We start from the raw sequence: 27,602 nt of genomic DNA on the forward strand, positions 1-27,602 counted from the left end.
TTACTGTTGAATTGATTTTATTTATGGAGGAGAAAATGCAGCAACTCACAAGTTGAATCACAGAGAAACTTGAAATTTTTCTTTTAATTCAGTGTCTAGGTGATTCTCGTCCTGAGGATGGCTGAGGCAATCTAAATTTCAAAAGATCCAGGTTAAAATCTAAGAAGGTGTAACTGTTGTAGTTATGATGTTGAAGGTTCTTGTAGGTAGAATTATCAAATGCCTCAGCACTTTCTCTCTCTGTGGAGAAAAAATAAAGCTAGTGAGTTTAAGAATAGAGGAATCAAATATTTTTTGAATAAGTCAATTAAGGTATCAAGCCACTTAAGATATTAAAATTCTTCAAAAATCTAATTTAGTACAATGTAATTAAAAATTGCTAAATTGTTTTTTAAAATGCTTATTTTAAAAAAAGTTGTTCAGTTGTTACATTTTAAAAAGTATTAATTTCAAATATCAAATTAGATAACTATAAGTGGATTATATCATTACAATTAGCCTTATTAATAACCTCATATTTCTAATAATATATGGCTGTATGATTCATAAACTAGCCAAGCAAATGCATAGATGCTTATTTAGCAAGCTTGAAAATGAAGATAAAATAGTAGAATTTCTTTTTTAAAAAGTCAACAAAAGATGAACTATTTTTCTCTTGTCTCAATGAGTACAGAACATTTAGACAAATTTCATCAGTAATGTTCAATAAATATTTTTTATGAATATGCTTTCATAGGAAAACATATGAAAATGCTTTCAATAAATATTTTCTTGGCTATAATTAAAATGAATAGATATGATAATAAGGTTTTTTCTTCTTCCCCAAATCACTAGTGTTACTAAAACCACTGGATTTGCCTGTGTTCTTTGCTTTTCCAAATTTTCTTTTGAATGGAATAAAACTTTACTTCCTCATTCAAAAAATACAGAAATAGCACAGTGAAATATCTGAACAATAATTTGACAAATATTTTAAACAATTATTTAAAGAAATATTCTCATTCTACCCCCATTCAAAGTTTCATCTGTTCATCTGACTCTTTTTATACTTGCTATCTTCCCCATTAGAAAGTGAGCTTATTGAGAACAAAAATTATAATATTTTTCTCTTTATGTCCCCAGTGCACAGCACAGTGCATTTTATGTAGTAATCACTTAATAAATGCTTTTTTCATTCCTTCATTCAAATAAACATTTAAATAGTTTTATAATTTCTTGCTAGTTGTAAATCTACTGAAAACTGAAAAATAATATGCTTTCCAGAAATTGAGCATGCTGCATAAAATAAAAATAAGTTAAAGGATACATTATATTTTTATTTAAATTACAGCTTTTTGACTAATGAGTTCATAAGAAATCTTTAATTTCTATTTCTTGAAGCCAAGAAACATATCTTTGTGAAATTAATTCCTGATCTTTATATAGAATTTAAAGGTTTACAAAATACCTGCTATAAATATAGTCTCACATTTGAATCTCACGAACATGGTGATATAGTTGTAAACAGGTATTATTCTCTCCATTTTAGAGAGGAAAGATAAATTCAGATTAAGAGAATTGTCTAGAACAGTGGTATAATCTATTCTCCAGAGAACTCCACATTGATTTAGAAAACCACAAATTAACATTCTTTATATTGTATTGTATTTTTATTTTATTAAATATTCCTAATTACATTTTAATCAGATTCTACTTGAGGGATTTTATGGCCTTAGTGCCCCCTACTCTTCTGTTTGGCACCTTTGGTTAAGAATGACCCAGAAGGTTTGAATTTAGATTCCTACCAACTTTCACTCTGTTGTTCCACTTCTATTAGACCATATTGTCTCAACCCAGGTATCATAGTCTTTATTCCTTTGCTTTCTACATCTAAGTTAAATTAAATATGACAAAGTTTGCTTTAAGACATTTAATACTAAATATATCCAGTGTCTTCACTGTTGCATAGTTAAATCCTCAAATAATTCTTGATTATAGCTGTATTATTTTGAAAGCAATTCAGAATTAAAAAAAAAAAAACTTATTACTATAAAAATAAAAAGTCATTGTTATATATTTTCCCCTTTTAAATTTTCATGTCTTCTTTAGATTTAACAGAGGGGGAGAAAAGAGTTCTTAGGAAAAACATATGTCATCAAAAGTATTTTCTGTAAATAGCTTCTTTTTCCAACAACACGTTTGCTAAATGAAAAAACACACAATATAATTAATCTTATTTCCAAAGTTTCTAGTATTCCTATCCAATGTGGAGGATACTTCATTAAAAATAGTGTGGAACTGTCCAAAGTATAAGATAATTGGCAAAAAGATGAATAGATCTGCTAACCAGAGAAATTCTCAGAAGCCATTTTTTGGTAACAGAATGCAATAAAACAAAACATATGATTATTTATAAACTTAAAAATAATCCTTTTGATTATGAAATCCCCTTAATGACATAATAATGCTTTGAATCACAAATTAAAATTGTACCCGGTATGTTGACTTGATTTTTCAATTTCACTGCTACCCCTTGTAAGGCTTCTATGTCTTCTTCCTTTGTACCACTAATTCCTGTAGACACATTTTCCTCTAAGATGTCTTCTTTGGTCTGAGGAAGAGATGCTTCCAAGTTTAGGATGGGTTCCTCCAAAATGTCTTTGTTCTTTAAATGATCTCTTGTAAAATCAGTAACTGTTGGCTTCTCTTCCCTGTTTTCTTCCTTTGTTATCAACAATTTTGTTCCCAGATCTGACTGGGTTGATGATCCATCTTCCATTTGGTCAGATAACTTTCTATGAATTTCAATTACCTTTTGGGGTTTTTTAGTCATTTCATTCACCTTAAATAAAGAATTCTGCAAATGTGCTTCTTTTGTACTTTGCTCTCTGAAAGAATCTATTACTTCTGATTTAGGCATATTAGGCTCTTTATAGGCTTCTGATGGCTCAACAATGAATTTCGTCTCTGATTTATGAGGTTTCTCCACCTGTGAAGAGTCCATGTGTGCTTTCTGGAAGTGAGTCTTCTCGGTTAATTTCAAATTTCTTTGGGTCTTAGTCTCAAAAGCATCTCCTTGTGGAAGGTCTCCTTTCGTTCTGATGGCAATCTGAGGTTTCAAGACAATTTCAGAGATACTATCTTCTATGTCAGAATCTGAGTCAGATGAAGAGGATGCTAAATCAACTTCAGCTGGTTTCTGGATCTTTTGGCGATTTACTAAGTAAGTATCCTTGGCTCTGAATGAAGCTGCAACTTTTTGAGGAAATTTTACTGTAGTCTTTACTGGCAAAAGTTTCCCACTTTCTTCATCATCTGTCTGTTGTTTGATGTCATTAGAGTTAATATTAACTATGATCTTGTCTTTATTCACAGCTGATGGAAAAGAATTAGGTGATGATAATTTTTTAGGAAATTCAGCTCTTGTTAATAGCTTGACCCCTTCCTTTGGTGTCACTACATCTAGGAAATGGCATAAAAAGGAATATTAATCTTTTTTTCCAATGTAATTTTATATGAATATGGTTTTAAATAGTTTTAAAAGTGTAAAATAAACCATAGTCTAGAGGACTCAGATACATATAAATGCATGAAAGTCAGTTTAAAATTATTTATTCAGCTATCAAATAATATTTATACTACTTGGAGAAAATTTTAAAATGAATTTTCAACCTAATGTTCATATTATATTCATTTGTGTATATCTAAAGGACTGCCCCCATAATAATAATAAACAAAAATTCAAAAGAAAGCAGTTCAACATAAAAAAGCAAAAAAATTAAAATCTATGAATACATATTACACAATAACAAATTTTACTGAAATACTTTTCTTTAACAGTAGAAAGAAAAATGGTTTAGTAAGATGTATACATAGCCATAGGAACAACGAACAGCCATGAATGAGTTAGTTCCTACTCAACTAGCCAGATACTTTCTACCATTATAGTAAAATATTAGTAAATAGCATAAGATACAAAACACAGAGAACAAATATTATTTGGTTAAATAACAATTTTATAAAAATGAAATTCAGAAAAGTGTAACACAGCAACAAAAGAATTAAGCAGAGTCTCAGGGAAAAAAAAATGGTCTGATCACAAAGACTTCTTTAAGTTCCTAGAAAAATTGAAGCATGAGATAAAGAAATGAAATCAGAAATGAAAAAAACTCAGGGAATAAAAGTGAAAGGAAAAAATAATTGACAACAGAAAATAAGAAATCTTAGACAAGAAATTTACTCTCAAAAAAATGAAATGAAGCAAATAGAACTCAATGGCTCCAAGAGAATAAAAATAATAAAATAAGATTAAATGACTGGAAAAATTGAAGAAAATCTAAGACATCGAACATATATATATATATATATATATGTATATATATATATATATATAAAAACTTGAAAAATAGGTCAATGAGAGAGAAAGAAAAAAATATCAAACTTAAAAGAAGTGACTGTGATGCCACATTTCGAGAAATTATGAACGAAAACTATCAATATCTATGAGAATCAGAGGGCAAAAGTAAAAAAAAGGAAAGAATTCATAAATCATCTCCTGCTCCCAAAATCCATAACTGAAAATGCCCAGGATTTTCATAGCCAAAATCAAGTACTACTAAGTCAAAGAGAAAAAAAAAAAAGATGACAAGTAGAGAGACAAATTTTAAGTACCAAGAGACTTAGATACCAGAAAGGAAAGAAAATATTCCAAAAGAGATGACTCAAACCAGTTCCAATTGTTCTGTGATGAAGAGAGCCATCTACACCCAGAGAGAAGACTGTGGGAACTGAGTGTGGTTCACAACATAGCATTTTCACTCTTTTTGTTGTTGTCTGCTTGCATTTTATTTTGCTTCTCTTTTTTTCTTGGGCGGCACAACAATAACATATATTTAACATAGATTTCTACCATATTTAACATATATTGGACTACTTGCCATCTTGGGGAGGAAGGGGAGGGAAATTGGAGCACAGGGTTTTGCAAGGGCTAATGTTGAAGAATTGTCCATGCATGTATTTTGAAAAATAAAAACCTTTAATAAAAATTTAAAAAAAAAATAAAAGTTAAAAAAAGAAAACATTCCAAAAGGCAAAAACAATGTACATACATACATATATACACACATACATACATAAAGATTTACAACTCTAAACAATTCAACCTGAAAAACTAAGTATAACTTTAAAGGTAGAAAAATGAACTTTTACTAGTATAGTGGACTTTTCCCATATTCCTATGAAAAGACTAGAACAGACTAGAATCTTTTGAAATGCAAACACAAAAGAGAAACCTGTAAAGGTATAACCATTTGAGGAACTGGAAAGGATGAAGTGCTCACGTTCTAATACAGAGGCGAGGTTAACAAGTATTTCTACAGAATACTAATTTCTTCAACTATCAAAGAAGAAGGTAAAACAAACCAAAAAAAATAGGACTTGAGCATGGGTTTATTCATTTAGCTGGTTTTTAGATGCATGTGTACATATATATGTATTTTTTAATTTTTAAAAAAATATTTGTCAATTATACTTAAAATTCAGTTTAAAATGTTCTTCCACTCTTCACTCACCCTTGAGAAAGCAAGCAATATACTGATTACACATGTGAAATTATATGCAATATATTTCCATATTAGCCAAGTTGCAAAAGAAAACACACACAAGAAAAATAAATTTTTTTTAAAAAAGTAGGCTTCAATGTGGATGTTAAGAATTTATTAGTTTTTGTCTCTTGAAGATGGACAGCATTTTTCTTCATGTATCTTTTGGAATTGTCTTGGATCACTGTCTTGATCAGAGTAGCTAAATCTTTCACAGTTGATCATCCTTCTACTACTGCTGTTACTGTGTACAACGATCTCTTGGTTCTGGTTACTTCACTTTGGATCAGTTCATAAAAGTTATCCTAAGTTCTTCTGAAATTATCCTGTTTGTCATCTTATAGCACAACAGCATTCTATTGCTTAACTTACTCAGCCAGTCTCCAATTCATAGGCAAGATTCTCCTCAATTTTGCTGCCACAAAACAGAGCTGCTACAAAAACTTCTGTGCATACAGATCCTTTCCCCTTTTCTTTGATCTCTCTGGGATATTTACCTATGACTGGTATTGTTGAATTAAAGGCTTTGCTCAATTTTATAGTCATTTGGGTATAATTCCAAATTGTTCTCTAGAATGGTTGGTGTCCATTTAGTGTCCCACTTTTTACATATCCTCTCCAGCACTTGTCATTTTCCTTTTTTGTAATATTAGTCACTTGGATAGGTGTGAGATGATATGTCAGAGTTGTTTTAATTTGCATTTCTCTAATTCATAGTGATTTTGACCATTTTTTTGCGTGTGATTATTGATAACTGTGATTTCTTCTGAAAACTATTCATAGGTCATTTATCAAGTGGAAAATGGTTCATATTTTTACAAATTTGGTTCACTTCCCTATGTTTTTGAAAAATGGAGTGTTTATCAGAGAAATTTGTTATGTTTTCCCTAGTTTCCTGTTTTTGTTCTAATTTAGACTGCATTAGTTTTGTTTGTAAAAAATCTTTTTTAAATTAAAGGTAATTAAAATTATTCATTTTGCTCCTCGTGATCCTCTATTTTTTGGTCACAAACGTTTCACTTATCCATAGATCTGATAGGCATTTTTCCATATTCTCTTACTTATTTTTAAAAAATTATTTCACTTATTTTTAAAAAATTATTTTGAGTTCCAAATTCTCTCCCTCTTGCCCTACCCAAAGAAGGCAAGCAATTTGACTGTTTATACATATGAGATCATGTAAAACATTGCACAAGGAAACACATAATAAAACTTTAATAACAAATTGGAAGTACAGTTCAATTTGTATTCAGAATTATTCAATTATTTCTCTTAATTATGCCTGCATTAGTTTTATTTGTGTAAATTTTTTTTTTAATTTCATGGAATCCAAATTATCTCTTTTACTTCCTATAATCTCTTCCATCTCTTGTTTGGTTATAAATTCTTCCTTGACCTATAGATATGACAGATACATTTTCCCATGTTCACCTAATTTACTTATTGATACCAGTTTTTATGTCTAAATCATGTATCCAATTTGACCTTATCTTTGTATGTATGTATGTGTTGTGAATTGTTGATCTAAACCTATTTTCTTGCAATTTGCTTTCTACTTAGCAAATTTTGTCAAAAAGTTCTTGCCAATCCAACATTGGATTTTTGTATTTATTCAATATTAAATTACTATAGTCATTTACTACCATGTATTATATGCCTGATCTACCATTTCAGTTCTTAGCCAGTTCCAGATTGTTTTAATAATTACCACTTTGTAATATAGTTTAAAATCAGGCATTCTAGACTGTTTTCCACCACATTTTTTTTTCATTTATTCCATTGATCTTGACCTGTTCTTCCAGATGAATTTTATAATTACTTCTCTCACTCTATTAAATTGTACTTTGGTAGTTTAATTGGCAAGACAATGAAGAAGTAAATTAATATAGGCAAAATTGTTATTTTTAACACATTGGTTTAACTTACACATGAACATTAATAATTTTTTTCAATTATTTGTCTTTATTTGCATGAAGGATGTTTTATAATTGTGTTTATTTGGTCCTTATGTTTGTTATCAGGTAAATGACAAGTATTTTATATTGTCTGGAATTGTTTTAAATGGAATTTCTTTCAATCTCTTCCTACTGAATTTTGTTGGAAATATATAGAAATGTTGATGATTTTTTTCTTCTTGTTCAGTCATTTTAGACTCTGCCTGATCTTATTTGGAGTTTTGTTGGCAAAGATACGTAAGTCATTTACTATTTCCTCCCCCAATCTTTGAACAGATGTAAAGTGAAGCAAACTGGGTTAAGTGACTTTCCTAGGGTTACATAGCTAATAAGTGTTGGGGTTGATTTGAACTCAGGAAAATATCATCTTGACTCTAAGCCCAACATTCTATCCACTGTGATAGTGCTGATAACTTATGAAGATTTATTTTAAATCTTGTAAACATTTTTGCTAAAGTTAATTGTTTTAACTAGGTTTTTTTAGCTGACTCTCCAGAATTCTCTAATCACCATTATCACTGCAAAAACTAATAAACAGCTTTGGTTCATCAATGCTTATTTTCATTCCTCCATTTTTCCCCCTTGTTTCATTGCTAAAGCTGGCATTTCTAATAATTAATAGTAGTAGTGATAACGGATTTACTTATTTCACCCCTGATCTTTAAGTTTATCCCTGTAACAGATAATGCTTGATCTGGCTTTTAGATATGCTTTCTACTGTTTTTAATAGGAATGGATACTGTAGTTTATCAAAAGTTTTTCCTGTATTTGCTGGTATAATTTTATGAATTTTTGTTTTTGTTATAGATGGCCAATTATATTGATAATTTTCCTAATACTGAACCAGACCTGTACTCCTAGTATAAATTCCACCTGATCACATTTATGATCTTTGTGATATATTGCTGTATTATCTTTGTTAGCATTTAATTTGGTTAGTTCTAAGAATAAGGGGAAGATATGAAGAATTGAATTAATGAGTAAGAGAGAGGAGCAATATATATTTTTCAAATAAATAAGTTGTATAAGAATAAGACACAAATATAGAAGAAGGAGTGGGAAGGCCAGGTTCTCATTGTCTCATACCTAAATCCAACAGACTCCTAAATATACTCTCATATAGAGGGTATGGATTAGAAATACAAGGAAAAAAAATTGAAATAGAGGAGCAGAAAACAGAAAGGGAATTTTCACAAGGCTTATTGTAAAATAATAATTAAAAAGTAGGAAAGAATGATTTTTAAAAACTCTAATATAAGAGTTTCTGGGCTAGATGAGCAAAGGAAGAGCAAAAGAGTAGGAATAGAGCATCTTCAATTTTAGACCAGTTTTTGACTCATCTCTCTTATTTATAACTAGACCTACATCCTTATAGAAATCAAAGAATGGACAAAAGTATTTAAGTGTACAAAAACATGTATGCCATCTCTTTTTAGTGGCAAAGAACTGGAAACTAAGGAGGAATGGATGAACAAATTACATGAATATAACTGGAATGAGTTTGGTCTGTAAAAATGATTAAAGGGAGTTTTTAGAAACCCTTGAAAATATTTGTAAGGATACAAAGTAAGGGAGCTAGGTAGTACAGTGGATAGAGCATTAGGCCTGGTGTAAGGAAGACCTGAGTGCAAATTCAGCCTCAGACATTTATTAACTGTGGTTCCCTGGCCAAGCCATTTAATTTTGTTTACCTCAATTTCTGCATCTGTAAAATGAGCTAGAAAAGGAAATAGCACACCACTCCAATTTCTTTGCCAACAAAATGCCAATAGAGGTTACAAATAGTTGAATATGACTAAAATAACTAAACAATACAACAAAGTGAAATGAACAAAATTAGGAGGATAATTTATACAGTAACAATATTGTAAAGATAATTTTAAATGACTTAGTAACTCTAATCAATACAATAACCAAACACAATTCCAAAGGACACACAATAAAGCATCTTTTTCACCTCTATAGAGAACTAATAGCCTTAAGAGTATAGAGAGAAGCTTGTTTTCTTCCATATCTTCTTTTTTGCTTTTGTTTTAAAGGAGTAGGAAATAAGGGTTTTAAATAAGCCTAATGCAGCAATTTGTTTTTCATTTCTAACTCAAATGGTTATACCTTTACAGGTTTCTCTTTTGTGTTTGCATTTCAAAAGATTCTAGTCTGTTCTAGTCTTTTCATAGGAATATGGGGAAAGTCCACTATACTAGTAAAAGTTCATTTTGCTATCTTTAAAGTTATACTTAGTTTTTCAGGTTGAATTGTTTATAGTTGTAAATCTTTATGTATGTATGTGTGTATATATGTATATTTGTAATTGGTTTTATTTTTCTTGTCTTCTCAATGAATGAAGAGAGACAGACTTTAAAATTCAAAATAAAATAACAAAATTTTTGTAAATAATAAAAAAATAGCTAGACAACAAAAGACCTATAGGAATTGATAAGAGTGAGCAGAACCAGAGCAATATATAATACAAACTTATACAATAATTAACTAAATATAAAAACAAAAAAAAAATTGAAAAGTTTAAGAACTTTGATCAATACAATTATCAAACATGATTCCAAAGAATATGCAATGATGAACCATATTTAACCCATCTGCTGATAAAGAAAGAATAGACTCAGGATACAAAATGAAACCTATGTGTTTTAGAAATATTAATGGGAATTTGCTTTGCTTAACTGCATATGCTTAATTGACGTGCCTTTTGTTTTTTAATAAAGAGGAAATTGTTAACTGTTAACTGAAAATTTTTTTTTCTTCTACCCTTCCCCTTCTTTTTTTTAATAAAGGAATGAGGATAAGGGAGAGAAAAAAAGGAAAGAAATATAAGGACATAAGAAAGAAATATATATTTTATTATCATCTTAAGTCAGAAAGGGAAGTCACATATAAAACAGTAGCGATTAACTGAATTACAAAGCAGAATCCAAACAAGATGACTGATATTGTTCTGAAATGAGAGGATAAAGAGAAAATCAAGAAGACAAGAGTGGCAGTTGTAATGAACTAAACTGATCAATGATGGGAAGAACATACATACAGAGACATACAGACACAATTGGGTACAGAAATATACACTTGAATGAAAAAGAAAACAGGAGGGAAAGGATATAAGAGAAAGGGGAGAGCAAGAGATGAAGTTGGGGGCAGATTAAAAGATGGTCAATCAGAAACTAAACTCTTAAAAAAAAAGAGGATAGAAAACTAAGATAACAGGATAGAAGAAATACATATTTACTAATCATAACTATGGATGTGAATGGGATAAACTCATTCATGAAACAGAAGACAGCTTAATTGATTAGAATCTAATATTATGCTGTTTACAAGAAAAGCATTTGGCACAGAAAGATACCCACAGAGTTAAAATTATAGGGCTGGAGCAGAATCTATTCTGAATTCTGAAATAAAAAAGGCAAAGGTACAGACAATCATGATCTCAGACACAACAAAACCAGACTTAAAAGAGATACAGAAAAGAAAGATAGGCATTTTGCTAAAAAGATATCACAGACAAATTTGAATTAACATCATACCAACTAGAGATAAGTTTATTTAAAAAATTTTTTGAGTTCCAAATTCTCTTCCTGCCTCTTTTGTCCCATCTCATTGAGAAGGCAGACAATTTGACATACATTATAATTATGCAGTCATGCAAAACCTATTTCCATATCAGTCATGTTATAAAAGTAAACATGTGTCCCACCCCCCCCCAAAAAAAAAAAAAAACACTCCAAGAATTTATAAAGTTAAAAAAAAAAAAAAGTATGTTTTGACCTGCATTCAATTCTCCATCAGCAACTCTGGAGGTAGAAAGCATTTTTTATCATAAGTCCACATTGTATTGCTGAGAATAGTTAAGCTATTCATAGATCATCATTATGCAATATTGCTGTTACTGTGTTACACAGGTGTTCTCCTGGTTATGCTAATTTCATTCTACAATACTTTATGTAAGATTTTTCAGGTTTTTTTGAATTATCCTCTTGTCATTTCTTATAGTACTAGTACAAGAGTATTTGATCACAATCATATATTACAACTTGTTCAACCATTCCCCGATGATTGGGCATCCTCTCAATTTCCAATTCTTCACCATCACAAAAAGACATGAAATAAATATTTGTGTAAATATTTGTATACCTTAAGTCCTTTTTGTTTAAAAAAAGTTTTTTTGGAGGGGTATACAGCACCTTCCCTTTTTCTACTTTTTTGTAGGATCAGATAAATTTCTATACCCAAATTGAGTATGTATTTTGTTCCTCTTTGAGCCAATTCTGACGAAAGTTCAAGTATTCCTCCACACCAATTCCCATGTCTTTTATATAAGAAAATCTACTCCATTATACCTCTCCCTTTCCACTTCTCCCAGTGCAATCCTCTATCTCACCTTAATTTTATTTTATGTCATTTCCATCATATTCAACTCATTTATGTGCCTTCTGTCTTTATATAGTCCTTCTAACTGTCCTAATGAGAAAGTTCTTAGGAGTTAAAAGTATCAGTTATATTAAAGGAATGTAAACAGTATAACCTTATTGAATCCCTTCGTGAGTTCTCTTTCCCATTTACCTTTTTATGTTTCTCTTAAGTATTGTTTAAATATCAAATTTTCTATTCAGCTCTTTTTATCACGAATGCTTGCAAGAACCAAGAGATCATCATAAACAACAACATCAATATTACATGATGATCAATTTTGATGAATATGACTCTTTCCAACAATTAGATGATTGATGCCAGTTCCAATGATCCTGTGATGAAGAGAGCCATCTACACCCAAAGAGAGGACTGTGGGAACTGACAGTGGACAACAACATAACATTCTCACTCTTTTTGTTGTTCGGTTGCATTTTGTTTTCTTACTTGTGCAGCAAGAGAACTGTATAAATGTTTATACATATTGGATTTAATATATATTTTAATGTGTTTAACATATATTGCTTGGAGTCTAGGAGAGGGAGTGGGGGGTAGGAAGAGAAAATCTGAAACACAAGGCTATGTAAGGATCAATGATGTTAAATTATCCATGCATATGTTTTGAAAATAAAAAGATTTTTAAAAAAATAAAGAAAGTTTGCAACTCCTCTATTTCATTGAATATTAATTTTCCTCTACAGGATTATATTCACTTTTGCTGGGAAGATAAGCTTTTTTGTAATCCTAGCTCTTTTGTCCTCCAGAATTTCATCTTCAAGCCCTCTAATCCTTCAATGTAAAAGTTGCTAAATCTTATATATTATCCTAACTATGGCTGGGAAGAAACTCTGAATTTTGACTATAATATTCCTGGGAATCTTCATTTTGGGATCTCTTTGAGGAGAGATAATTTAACTCTCTGGATCTATTTTCCAGGTCAGTTTTTTTCCCCCAATGAGATATTTTACATTTTCTTTTACTTTTTTCAATTTTGTTTTATTGATGTCTTCCATTTGTCCCATTCTAATTTTTTGATTGTAAAGTTTTACACCTGAACAGGTCAGTTTTTGTGTATATACCATATACCACTGAGAAAAGGTATACATTCCTTTTTATCCCCATCTAATTTCCTCCAATGTCTATCATTTCTAACTTTTCTAAAATTCAACTTGCCTCCTTAACTTTCTTGTTTATTTTTGTGGTTATATTTCTCCAGTTCTGAGAGATGGTGGCTGAGGTACCCCACTAATATAGTGTTTGCTGTCTATTTCTTTCTGTAACTCAACTTCTCCTCTGAGAAACTGCATGCTGTACCATTTGGTACATGTATTTAATACTGATACTATTTCATTGTCTATAGTACCTTTTAGGAAAATAGTTTATTTTTTATCTCTTTTAATTATATCTATTTTTGCTTTTGCTTTGTCTGAGATGACTGCTAGCCCTGCTTTATTTTACTTCAGCCAAAGCATAATAGATTTTGCTCCAACCTTTTACCTTTACTCTGTGTTATCTCTCTGCTTCAAATGTGTTTCTTGTAAATATCATATTGTAAGATTCTGGCTTTTAATCCTCTCCACTTCTGTTTTCTGGAAGAGTTCATTCCATTCCCATTTCTAGTTATGATTACTGCTTATTTTCCTCCACCCATTTATACTTTTCTTTTACCCTGTCCCTCATTATCAGGATTTTGCTCTTACCATCACCTTCCTCAACCTATTCTTTCTTTCCATCCCTACTTCCCTATACAAAAAAATACCCAAATGAGTGTGTATGCTACTCCCTCTTTGAACCAAATCAGATGAGAATAAAGTTCAAACAATGTATTCCCCTCCTTTCCCTCTACTGTTAATAGGCTTTTTGTGCCACTTCATGTGAAGTAATTTATCTTATTCTGCCTCTCCCTTTCCCCTTCTCCCAGTATTATTCTTTTTTGCCTTTCTAATTGTCCTAATAGAGATAGAGTTATCAAGAATTACTAGTCTTGAATCCAACCATTCTAGAGAGCAATTTGGAACTATGCTCAAAAAGTTATCACATACCCTTTGACCCAGCAGTGTTTCTACTGGGCTATATCCCAAAGAGATCTTAAAGGAAGGAAAGGGGCCCACCTATGCAAAAATGTTTGTGGCAGTGCTTTTTGTAGTGGCCAGAAACTGGAAACAGAATGGATGCCCATACTGGAGAATGACTGAATAAATTGTGGTATATGAATGTTATGGAATATTACTGTTCTGTAAGAAACGATCAGCAGGATGAATACAAAGAGGCTTGGAGAGACTTACATGAACTGATGCTGAGTGAAATGAGCAGAACCAGCAGATCATTATATATGGCAACAACAAGACTATACGATGATCAAATCTGATGGATGTGGCTCTCTTCAACAATGAGTTGATTCAAACCAGTTCCAATTATCCAGTAATGAAGAGAGCCATCTATACCCAGAGAAAAGACTATGGGAACTGAGTGTGGACCACAACACAGCATTTTCACTTCTTCTGTTATTGTTTGCTTGCATTTTTGTTTTCCTTCTCAGGGTTTTTTTTTTTTTTTCTTTCCTAGATCCAATTTTTCTTGTGCATCAAGATAACTGCATAAATATGTATAAATATGTATATATTGGATTTAACATATTTAATATGTATTGGACTACTAGCCATCTGGGGAGGAGATGGGGGAAGGAGGGGAAAATTTGGAACAGAATGTTTTGCAAGGGTCAATGTTGAAAAAATTACTCATGCATATTTTGCAAATAAAAAGATATTTTTTAAAAAGTTATCAAACTGTGCATATCCTTTGACCCAGCAGTGTTTCTACTGGGCTTATATCACAAACAGATCTTAAAGGAGGGCAAGGGACCCACATGTGCAAAAATCTTTGTGGTAGCTCTTTTTGTAGTGGCAAGAAACTGGAACCTAAGTGGATGCTCATCAGAGAATGGCTGAATAAGTTTTAGTATATGAATGTTATGGAATATTATTGTACTACAACTATCAGCAGGATGATTTCAAAGAGGTCTAAAGAGTCTTACATGAACTGATGCTAAGTGAAATGGGCAGAACCAAGAGATCATTCTACATGGCAACAGCAAAATTATATGATCCATCAATTCTGATGGACATGGCACTTCTCAACAATGAGACAATTAAGACTAGTTCCAATGATCTTCTTATGAAGAGAGCCATCTACATCCAGAGAGAGGACTGTGGGAACTAAAGTGTAGATCACAATATATTTTTGTTGTGGTTTGCTTGCATTTTATTTTCTTTCTTCTTTTTTCTTTTTTTTTTTTTTTTTGATTTGATTTTTTCTTGTGTAGCAAGATAATCATAAAAATATGCATACATATATTGGATTTAATATATATCTTACCATGTTTATCATACATTGGATTACTTACTATCTAGGGAAAAGGATGGGGAGAAGGGGGAGAAAATTGGAATAAAGATTTGCAAGGGTTAAAAAAAAAAGATTTGCAAGGGTTAAAAAAAAAAGATTTGCAAGGGTTAATGTTGAAAAATTATCCATGCACATCTTTTGAAAATTAAAAAACTTTAATTAAAAAAAAATTATTAGTCTCATTTTTCTATATATGTATGAATGTAAACAGCTTAGTCCTATTCAACATGTTTGTTTTTTTTCTTTCCTGTTACTTTTTTATGTTTCTCTTGGCTCTTGTGTTTGAAGATGAAATTTTTTGTTCAGCTCTGGTCTTTTCATCAGGAAATTTGAAAATCGGTTTCATTGAATATTCCTCTTTTCTGCTGAAAGGTTTTGCTCACTTTTGCTCAGCAAGTGATTCTAGGCCGTAATCCAAGCTCTTTTCCCTTTTGGAATATCATATTCCAAGGCCCCTGATTCTTTACTGTCAACACTAAGTTTCTGTGTAATCCTAACTGGATTATCCAATGCATGTTTTGTAAATAAAAAGAATTATATCCAATATATGATAAAATATTACAAGTAGCCAGAAACAATTCAGATATCAAGAATATATCTGAATTGTTTCTGGCTACTTGTAGTATTTTCTCCTTGACCTGATAATTTTGGAAATTTGGCCACAATATTCCTGGGAGTTTTCATTTTGGGATCTCGTTCAGGTGGAGATTGGTGGCTTCCTTCAACAGCTATTTTTACTCTCTAGTTCTAGGATATATACATCAGGGCGGTTCCTTTCTTGAAAGATGGTATCTTTTTGATCTTTTTGATCATGGCTTTTAGGCAGTCCAATAATTCTTAAATAATTTTTGTTGGATTTATTTTTTCCCAGTCGATTTTTTCCCCCAATGAGGTTATTCACATTCTTCTTTTTTTTTATTTTTATTTTTGACTTGATTCTTGATGTCTGATAGAAATATTAATTTCCATTTCCTTAATTCTAATTTTTAAGGTATCATCTTATTTATTAAGCTTCTGTACTTCCTTTTCCATTTGACCAATTCTATTTTTAAATGAGTTGTTTTCCAAGATTCTATGATGATCAATAACTATGGACATGACTATTTTCAACAATGAGATGATTCAGGCCAGTTCCAATGATCTTGTGACGAAGAGAACCATTTATATCCAGAGAGAGGACTGTATAGATCACAACTTAGCATTTTCATTCTTTTTGTTGTTTGCTTGCATTTTATTTTTTTTTTTTTAATTTTTAATTTTATATTTTCTTTTAGATCTGATTTTTTCTTGTGTGGCAAGATAATTATATAAATATATAAATATAAATATGTAAATATATATATATATATATATCATTAAAAATTTACCATGTTTACCAATTTTTTTTTTACCAAAATTCACCAACATATATTGGATTATCTGCTATCTAGGGGAGGGGGTGGGGTAAAAGGGAGAAATTGGTACACAAGGTTTTGCAAGGGTCAATGCTGAAAAATTACCCACGCATGTTTTGAAAATTAAAAAAAAAAAAAAAAGGAGTTTTTTTCATCAGTGGATTCCCTCCCACCCCTATTCGAACCTTATTTTTTTTAAAGGAGTTGTCTTCTTCAGTCAATTTTTGTGTTTTCTTTCCCAAGCTGTTGATTCTTTTTTTCATAATTTTCCTGTATAACTCATTTCTTTCCAATTTTTTTTTCTATTTCTCTTACTTGGTGTTTTTTTTTTTTTTTTTATCCTTTTTGAGTTTTGTCAAGAGGACTTTTTGGACTTGAGACCAATTTATATTCCTCTTTGAAGCTTCACATGTAAGTATTTTGCCACTGTTGTCCTCTTCAGTTTGTGTTTTGATCTTCTCTTTCGTTATAGTAGCTTTCTTTGGTCTCTCTTTGCTTTTTAAAAAGTTGAGCTGTGCTCTTGGCACAAAGGTACACTGTCCCAGGCTTCTGATGCTGGAGTTCAGGGGTCTGGTTATTGTCTTTCTGTGCTGGTACCTCAAAAGTGCACACAGCCTTGTTCACTGTGGTAGGGTGGCCTAGCCTTATTGTACTGGTTGTGTCTAGGGTTTTGGAGATGGCAATTTGCCTTCTCTGATGGGGACTGGGGCCTCACAATTGGCTAAGCCAGGATAAAGGGGCTTCAGTTGTTGATTATGCTGTAGCTAAAAGCCGTCCCTTTAACCCAAGTGAGACAGATATTTCTTGAAGTCATTCTAAGTTATCTTAAGATAGAAAATTGTTTTACTCTTTTTTGTGGGTTCTGTCAGTCCAGAACCTATTTAGAGGCTTGATTTAACATTGTTTCCTAGGGAAACTGGGGAAAGCTTAGGCAACTTCCTGGATTCTCTCTTGGCTCCATTTCTTCCTATATTATAATTTTTAAAAGCTTATTTTTTTCCATTGAGCTTTTTTCCCTTCCTTTTCTATTTGGTCAATTCTAATTTTTAAAGAGTTTTTTCCTTCAATGAATTTCTGTACTTTTCCCATTTGGCCAATTCTTCCTTTCAAGTTCTTTGGTGAATTTTTGTAAATCCTTTTCTTTTTGTCAATTCTCCTTAAGTTCACTTCAGTGGATTTTTGTGCCTTTCTTAGCATTTTGCCTATTTTTTTTAAAGGTGTTATTTTCTTCAGTTTTTTTGTACTTCCTTTAACAAGTTATTATTTTCTTCAATTTTCTTGCTTTTCACTTATTTTCTTAATTTTTATCTCTCTTATTTAATTCCTAAATTCATTTTTTTTCAGCTCTTCTAGCAATATTTTGGGCATGAGACCAACTCATTTTTCTAGATGGCTTTGAATATAGCAACTTTGACTTTTCTGCTTCTGAGTTTATCTTCTCTATCATCTCTATCATCATAGTAAGTTTCAATTGTCAGATTCATTTTTGTTGTATCCTCATTTTTTTAATCTATTTCTTGAATAAAACTGAATTCTGCTCCCTGGGTAGATAAGGAACTGCCTCAACTGTCACATCTATTTTTTTTTCTCCTACTCTCAAGAGATAGTTCTGAAGATCTATAAGTGTTTGGTTCTTCTAAAGTGGTGTGATCTAAGGAAAGATGTGATCACTGATCTTCTGGCCTGAGCTATGGTGTGTAAGTGACCAAAGCATTCTTTTCTACCCTGAAACTGTAACCAGGATCCCCATTCCCTTGCTGCCACAAGTTCAAGTATGCTAGTGCTCCCTCTTTTCCTGGTACTATGATCCAATTCTGTGACCCAGAACTGAGTAGGGACAATGCAATAGTCCTATACCCAGTACAAGCAAAGACGCTCCTATAATATTGTTCTGATCAGTTGTCCCATCCCCTGATTATCTGTGTTCTGAGTTCTGGAAGCCACAGCTATCACCGCTGATAAAGACACCCATGTCGGCTGCTGGTTTGTAGCCTGCATTGGACTGACCTGCTTTGAAATGGACTCTATTCTTATCCCAATATAATAGAACTTTTTTGTTGACCTTTCAAATTGTCTTGGCCTGAAAAATTGTTGTTTCACCCCTTGGGTTCTGCTACTTCAGATTTCATTTGGAGACATTATTTAAAATCTGGAGAGGAATTTGGGAGAGCTCAGGTGAATCCCTGCCTTTTCTCCACAATCTTGGCCTCTCATGCAAAAATTTTAAATATTAGTAAGGAGATTAGAACAACATATCACAAATATTATCATTATGACTCACTGGGATTTATATCAGGAATGCAAAATTACTACAATGCTAGGAAAATTATAAACATAATTGGCAAAATAAAATAAAAACAACAAAAACCAAATGATTACATGAATAAATGCAGAAATAATTTTTGATTATACAGAATACTTATTATACAAAACACTAGAAAAGCACAGAAGCTTTCCTTAATATGATTAATATTATCTATCTAATAGCAAGTACTATATATAATACTCTGCAATGAGAATAATAAACTAGAGGCTTTTCCAATAAGATCAGAAGTAAAGCAAGGAAGTCTGTTATTAACACATTACTAAGCCAATGTAGTGTTAGAAATGCTAGTTATCACAGTAACATTAAAAAAAAAAAAAGAAATTTAGGAAATAAGCATAATGAATGAGGAAATAGAATAGTCAGTTTTTATAGATGACAAAATGGTTTATGTAGAGAACTCTAAAGTCAACTAAAACATTCACTAAAACAAATTAAAGTTATGGAATATAAAATAAACCTACACAAATAATAAGCACTGCTATATATAATCAACAAAATCCAGTAAGCAGAAAGAGAAAGAGATATTATATTTAAATTAACTACAGACAATAAAAAACTCAAAAATCTGCCTTCAAACACACAATATTTATAAACACAATTATAAAACATTATTCACCTGGAAAAAACAAAAACAAAAAACTGAGGAAATAGTAATTTCATGGATAGGCCAAGCCAGTAAAACAAAATGATAATACCTAAGTTCATTTACTTATTCAGTCATACCAGTATCAAACCATGAAAGCCTTCTTTTATAGAACTGGAAAAAAACCAATAATAAATTCATATGGAAGAACAAAATGTCAAGATTATTAAGGAAATTAGTGATTAAAAGAAAAACCTAAGAAGCAAAGGGGCCTAGAAGTATCAGATTTCAAAGTATACTAAAAAAAAATGTAATAACCAAAAATAAATCAGTACTGGGTAAAAAACAGAGAGGCTAATCAATGGAATGAATTAAACATACAATACTTTCCTGCTGGATCCATACTACAAATAGATCAAAAAAAGAGAGAAAGGATCCATATTACAAAATATATGTTTATATATACATATCGATATCTATAGCAGCTGTTTTTGTAGTAGCAAAGAATTGGAAATTGAAGGGATGCCCATCAAATGGAAAATGGTGGAGCAAGTTAAGGTATATAATTGTGATAGAATACTTCTGTGCTATGTAAGAAATGACAAGCAGGATTGTGTCAGAAAAAACGTAGGATGATTTTTATCAATTGATGCAAAGTAAAGTGAGCAAGGAACAGGAGAACATGAACACATTAATATCAATTTTATAAAATGATCAACTGTGAAAGGCTTAGCTGAACTCAGGTCATAATCTTGCTCAAAGAGAATTCCAGGCTGAAAAATGTTAGCCATCTCCAAAGAGGTGAAAATGTTTTACATGATTTCCAATATATAATTGATATCACATGGCTGGCCTTTTCAATGTGGGGAAAAGGTTGGAGGAAAGAAGAGCATTTGAAAGTTAAAAAATTTAAAAAAAAAATTAAATGTTAAAATACATAAACGATTTAAAAATATTTATAGTAGTCTTTTTTTGTATTAGCAAAGAAATGGAACCTGAAAGTGTGCTTGTCAATTGCAAAATGGTTAAGGTGTGTAAAGTAGAATGTAATATAATATAAAATGTGTGTGTGTGTGTGTATATATATATGTATGTGTGTGTGTATATATATATACACACACACACATACACACATATACATATTATATATATAATCTTACATACCATTTTACATATATATGCACACATATGTATGTGTGTATTTATATATATGCATATGTATATATATTATTATTTTTTTAATATAGTTTTTAAAGAAAATGATAAAGGGGATGGTTTCAGAGAAACCTGGAAAAACCTATATGAAACTAATTCAATGTGAAAGGAACAGAATTAACCTTGTAAACCACCTAAAATCTACTTCAGTCCATAAGTAATATCAGTATGTAGATCAATGAAAAGTAAATTGTTTAGTGTGAGAAGAAGCTAAGGAATTTACACTCTAGTCAGAATTCACAGCATCAAAAGGGAAGAAGTCAAAATGTAAGTGACAGGATGAATAAAGGAGAAAATGACTAAAACCACAAAAGATTTTGAGGAAAAAAATTTTAATTAAGAACCTAGAGAACAACCATTCCTAAACAGATAAGTGGTTAAAGGACAGCTAGGTGCTAGCTGGCTTAGTGGATAGAGCACCAGCCAGGCCTATACTCTGAAGATTTATCTTTCTGAGTTCAAATTCAGCCTCAGACATTTACTAGCTTGTTTAACCCTGAATAAGTCACTTAACCATGCTTGCCTCAGTTTCCTCATCTGTAAATTGAGCTGGAGAAGAAAATGGCAAACCACTCTAATATTTTTGCCTAGAAAATCCCATAGGATCACAAACAGTTGGACACAACTGAAAAACAACAGAACAAAGCCAACAAAATCTATGAACAAATACTTCTAAAAAAATTAAATTTTTTTATTTTGGAATTTGGAATATGGAAAAAATATTTCCAATCAAGGAATAAAATAAATGAAAATTTTTAAAAACCTAAGTGACTGTCACTTTATACCCCAGAAAATTGGCAAAAATTAACAATGGATGGGAATAGTTAATGTTGGAGGGACATGAGAAGATAGGACACACTAGTGCATTGTTGATGGAGTTGTGATTCAGTACAATCATTTTAGAAAACACTAAGAACCTTTGTAATTACATTGAATAAAATGTCCAAACTCACTAATACAGAGACTATCCTACTAAAGGTCACTGATAAGAATAAAGTCCCTATAAATACCAAAATATTTGTCACAGTACTTTTCATGGTAGCAAAGAACTGGAAACAAAGTAGATGCCCATCAATTGGGGAATGAGTAAACAAAGTGTGGTACTGAATATAATGGAATATTACTATAATGTCAGAAACAAATATAGAGAAGGATGAGAAAGATTTACATGAACTGATACAGAGTGAAGATTAAGCAGTACCAAGAAAATAATGACCACAATGGCTATAATAATGTAAATGAAACAAACAACAATCACAGTGGAATTTAAAATAAATGTTGCAATGTTATAAAGAAAAGTATGCCCCAAATGAAAAGACATCTCTCCTTTGCTGATGTAAGAAATCCATGGGTGTGATATACTGCATAATTTTCAGATTTTTTCAAAGTAATGACTAAAATAGCCAAATCTTTTTCTTATTGTTTTTCTTTAAAAAATACAGCTGTAAAAGATAGATCTCTAGGAGAGCAAAAAGTTGAAGGGATATGGAGAAAACTTAAGTGATATTTAAAAAGATATCATCAATAAATGTAAAAAGTTTTACAAGGCAAATTAACACAGATGGTACTAAAATAAGGAAAAATATATGAAAAGGATTACAAACTTTTAATAATATTACAAAACAAAGAAAATTGAATCACTATCTGAGGATTCAAAACTCTATGGAATCTTAGAAAAGAATGAAATCACAACAGAATTTTCTAGAATTATTCAAAAAAGAAAATCAAAAATTTCCAGAATGGTTCAACAAGAAACAGCCTCTTTTCAAAAGAAAGTAATAAAAGAAGGTAGAAATGTCACAATTATAAGATTAGAAAAATGTATAGGACAAGTACTAAGTATCCCCAAAGAAAAGAAAAGGTAGAGAACAGAGCTGGAATACAAATGTAAGCATAATGAAAAAATAATCCTGAAGAGAGATAAAAGACAAATAATTTTTGAATAACAGTCAAGATAACTTTCCGAACAGAGGCAGATGGCTAGGTTCTACTCTCCTTTCCTCTCCCTAACTCCAATAAACCCCTGGAATTTACAATTCCAATAATCTCAGAATGGAATGTCATCCACTTCTAGAAAGAGAACTATGGAGACTCAATGTGAATTGAAGCACATTATTTCCAGCTTTTTGTTTGTTTGCTTTTTCTTTCTCATGGTTTTTTCTCGTTTAGTCTGATTTTTCTTGGCCGATGTGACAACTTTGAAAATAATTTAGAAGAATTATAAATGTTTAAACTAAACTGGATTGCATGCTGTCTTGGGTAGGGGGAAGGGAGAGAAGAAGAGGAAAAATTTGGAACACAAAATCTTATAGAAATAAATAACGAAAACTATCTTTACACGTGTTTTGAAAAATAAAATACTGAGACTCTGTGTGTGTGTGTGTGTGTGTGTGTGTGTGTGTGTGTATACCCTCATCTCTCATCTCTTCAAGCCAGGAAATCCGGTTGTTCTCCCTACCTCAAGCCTCTATCCACTCCAATCCTTTCTCCACTCAATCACCAAAGAGATTCTCTAAAAGAATAAGTCTGATAAGAACACTAGCCCTGTCTAATTCTTAGTAAACTTCCATTGGTTCCCTAATACTTCTAGGATCAAATATAAAACATATAAGAAATAAGAAGACCCTCATAACCCTGATCTCTCTACTAGTTTTCCATAGTTTTCTTGGACTTGACTTTCCCCTCCATATTCTTTATAGCTACTAGATGCTTCTCATAAACAATACTCTATATCCCAACCTCATGCCTTTTTCATTTTTATTTATTTTTTTTCCATTTTAACAGCTTTTTATTTTACCAAATACATGTAAAGATAGTTTTCAACATTTACTTTTGCAAAACTTTGTGTTCAACTTTTTCTTCCATCCCTTCTTCTTCCCCCCCTTCCTCCCATAGACAGCAAGCAATCCAATATAGGTTAAATGTGTATAATTCTTCTAAACATATTTTTGTATTTGTCATGTTGTGCAAGAAAAATCAGATCTCAAAAAAAAAAAAAAAAACCCAAGGTTGGGGAAAAAACCAAGCAAACAACAATTCTCTGGACACAGATGGCTCTTTCAACACAAGTCCATTGGAATTACCTTAAATCTTGTTTAAAAGAGCCACGTCCATCACTGTTGATCATCACATAATCTTGTTGCTGTGTACAATGTTCTCTTGGTTCTACTCACTTCACCTTGTATTACTTCATGTAAGTCTTTCCAAGTTTTTCTGAAGTCAGCCTGCTCATCATTTCTTACAGAACAAAAATATTCCATTACTTTCATATACTATAATTTATTCAGACTTTCCGCTATTGATGGGCATCCACTCAATTTTCAGTTCTTTGACAATACAAAGTGGGCTACTACAAACATTTTTTGCACATGAGGATCTTTTTCCCTTTTTTAAATGATCTCTTTGGAACAAAGACTTATTTGATAGCTCTTTGGGCATAGTTCCAAAACTGTTCTCCAAAATGGTTGGATCAACTCCCAAACTCCACCAGCAATACATTAATTTCCCACATCCCCTCCAGCATTCATCATTTATCTTTTCCTGTCACTTTAGCCAATTTGAGAGGTGTGAAGTGGTACCTCATCAGCAGTTAAGCAAAAAAGAAAAAAAAATCTTGACAGAATATCTCTTTTAAATAAAGGTCTGGTATCCAAGATACATAAAGAAATTTTTAAATTAAATTTTACTTTACTGAATCTATGAAAATGTTTTCTCTCCCTCCTACCTCCCTTGACAAAGAAACCTATTACAAATGCATAAGATAAATCATATTAAATTTTTGAATTAACCATCTGAAAAATGTGTCAAAAAGGTAAAGAATTATCACAAATGTATAAAAATAAGAGTCATTCCTCAATAGGTAACATTCAAAGGATATGAACAAATACTTCTCAAATGAAGAAATGAAAGCTACCAATGACTACATGAAAAAATGCTCCAAGTTATTACTAGTGTAGGAAAAATTAAAATCAAAACCTACTCCAAAAACTCTTCTTCATATCTTCTCTGAATGGTAAAGAAAATTTTAAAAATGAAAATAAACTTCATAGTTAAATAGAAGAGAGGTATATTGTAATCAGATACACTAGAACTGCTCTTAGAACAGTGAAACTGGTTTAACTATTCTGATAAGCAATATGGAACTATATTCAAAATATCCCCTAATTATATATACCTACAGACTCAATGACATAGATCAAGGTCACAAGAATATGTATGATTATGTGTGTGTACATATTTTGTAGGAACAATTTTCGTTTTAGTAAAGAATTCAAACAAAAAAGGTATCCAACAAATAGGGAAAGGCTAAAAAAACTATTACATGAATATAATGGAATTTTACTGACTTTAACCTAAGCATAATACAGAAAACGAAGATTTCTAATTTTAACATTATCTTTAAAATGATGAAATATGAAGTATACAAAGAAATAGAGACTTATGAATGATGCAGAGCAAAATTTATAGAACCAGAACTACAACAGAAAGGGGAGAAACTGTAAAAGATCAGAAAATTACCAAAATGACGCCCAATAATAACTTCAAATGACTGAGGAAGAAACACCTTCCACCCAAAGAGAAAGGTATAAGAGTAGCAGAACACATAACTAGCTATGCATTTTCAAATATGACCTATGCTGTTGATTTGTTTTGTACATTTATTACAAGAAAGAAAGAAAGGAAAAAGGTGTTTATAGGTAGTAATAAACATGAAAAAAAGTTACATTGTATTCATTTAAATTAATCCACATTTAATTGTAAATGCTAATTGTATTGATAATTTTCAATAAAAAATTTGATATTAAGAAAAGGGGGTAGAGTTCAAAGGACTCTACCCAATATCCTCACGCTTTGGTTGATTTTCTATGAAGAAAGTCACTGAAAAAAAGAAAGGAAGAAAGCATAGAAGGTTATATGGAAAGGTAAATTGCAATTACAGCAGAAGGAACCAAGGAGACTCATCAGAACAATGAATCACAAGTGTCTCTTTTCCTTACACTATAAGAACACTCAGAGAATAGTACATATGTTAAAGAGAAGTGGCTAAAAATGAAAAAAAAAAAAATAATGCATAAGGTTTAAAGGCTACAAATATTTCAAGATTAGAAGAAAAAGAGCAGGGTAATAAGAGACCTACTTCAGTAACAGAGGATTCTATTAGAAATGAAAGCATAAAACATATTATGTTGTAATATACAATAAGAGTACACTTAGAATACAAAGAATGATTCAGAACAGTTCTAAAAGATGAATGACAGATCAATAGACTGCTGACTTACAAGGCCCTAAATTTCAGTTACAGAGTTTATGTCTGACTTTGACCTCGGCAATATACAATAATTTAACGCTATTTTAAATGATTATTTTATGCACAGATTTATTTATAATTTGAAGAATTTTCTTTTTGTTACCATAAAAATCTTACTTTCTGGTGGTGGTTTCGTTTTAGCCTTCTTTTGTTTTTCCTTTTCACTGTCTCCTGATTTTGCAGAGAGAAAAACTGTTGAAGCAAATTCTCGAAGCCCCCATGCTTTTAGTTCTGTGGTCTGAAAATATAATTAAAGGTATTTCTTATTACAATTTCAGCCAATTAATTTCATTTATTCTGGCTATTATTGATGTTTTGTACTGAAGATAAGAAAGAAATTGTATAACATATCGTTTTACTGGTAAAAATCTAAGGCTTATTTGCAAAATATCACTTATTTTTGCTTTCAACTTCAGTGAATTAGAAAATCAAATGCTTTACAGAGAGAAAATGTTTTTTAAAAAACTCCCAGATCTGGTTCTGTAAAAATTTATAAGCTCTAAATCAAATTGTGTGATTCGACATCTCAGATTTTATTACTTTCTCTAATTAACAAACTATTTTACGCTAATGCTTAGGAACGCAGATTTTACTGACCCCATATTCACATTCTATTGTAGGCTCTTTTGGGAAAACGATTTGGTTTCTCTCTGGCTTATGTAAAACAAGGTGTGTTGTTGCCAAAAACTGATTGGTATTAACTAGGGTAAACTGATTTAACCAAACCTGACTTAAGTTTCTCCCTTCAATAAATTGGAGATAAAAGACATTTTAATCAGTTAAATCATGAGCTAATTGGGCTGACAATGACGTCTACAAGTCACACAATGTTTCTGTAATTAAAGAAGAGTATATAAAATAGGACAGGAAAATTTTGTTCTTGCCCTGGCTAAATGGAAGGCGTTCTCTTTTTAATGAACCAAAATATCAAGTCAAAATTAAATTAGCGTAGTTACAGGCAAGACAAGTCTCACGTGACATCACATCCGGCAGAGCGTGACCTTCGTTCACCCGCAGCACATGCGCACAGGAACAGTGTCCCTCTCTCCTCTTTCCCTTCCCTCTTCTCCTCCCCCTCCTCCCCAAGTCCGATGCGCCCCGTCGGAGAAGACCGGGGTCTCTTAGCCTAGTCCAGAGATCCCGTGCTGGGCTCCCCACCTTGGAGGCTCCAACAGATCCTACTACTTACAAAAGCCTTTCCCAATCTTACCTTCAACACTGCCCCTCGGCCCTGTCTCAGGACAGAAGAAAAGGCCATGGCAGTAGAGATGGGGACACCGTCCTTAATCCGTCTAAAGGACGTTGACTGGATGCTCTTACAGAGTTAGCTCGAGCTCAATAATCCCTTCGCCTAGGTTTGAGCACGACTGGCCAATCTCAAACTGGAGGGCGGGGCCAGAGTCTGCCTTCCTCTGGGG

The 27,602-nt window shown here is 31.6% G+C and overlaps 1 protein-coding gene across 1 annotated transcript; it reads right to left on the reverse strand.

The window, feature by feature from the left end:
- Positions 1-27,602, reverse strand: NDUFV3 (NADH:ubiquinone oxidoreductase subunit V3). The gene is made up of 4 exons (XM_051984799.1): positions 27,395-27,602; positions 26,302-26,422; positions 2,473-3,441; positions 1-240 (listed from the first exon to the last, which is right to left on the reverse strand). The coding sequence occupies exons 1-4, from the start codon at positions 27,440-27,442 to the stop codon at positions 89-91; spliced, it is 1,290 nt and encodes a 429-aa protein (XP_051840759.1). The 5' UTR covers positions 27,443-27,602; the 3' UTR covers positions 1-88.

Source organism: Antechinus flavipes, chromosome 3, assembly GCF_016432865.1.
Source record: "Antechinus flavipes isolate AdamAnt ecotype Samford, QLD, Australia chromosome 3, AdamAnt_v2, whole genome shotgun sequence".
NCBI lineage: Eukaryota > Metazoa > Chordata > Mammalia > Dasyuromorphia > Dasyuridae > Antechinus > Antechinus flavipes.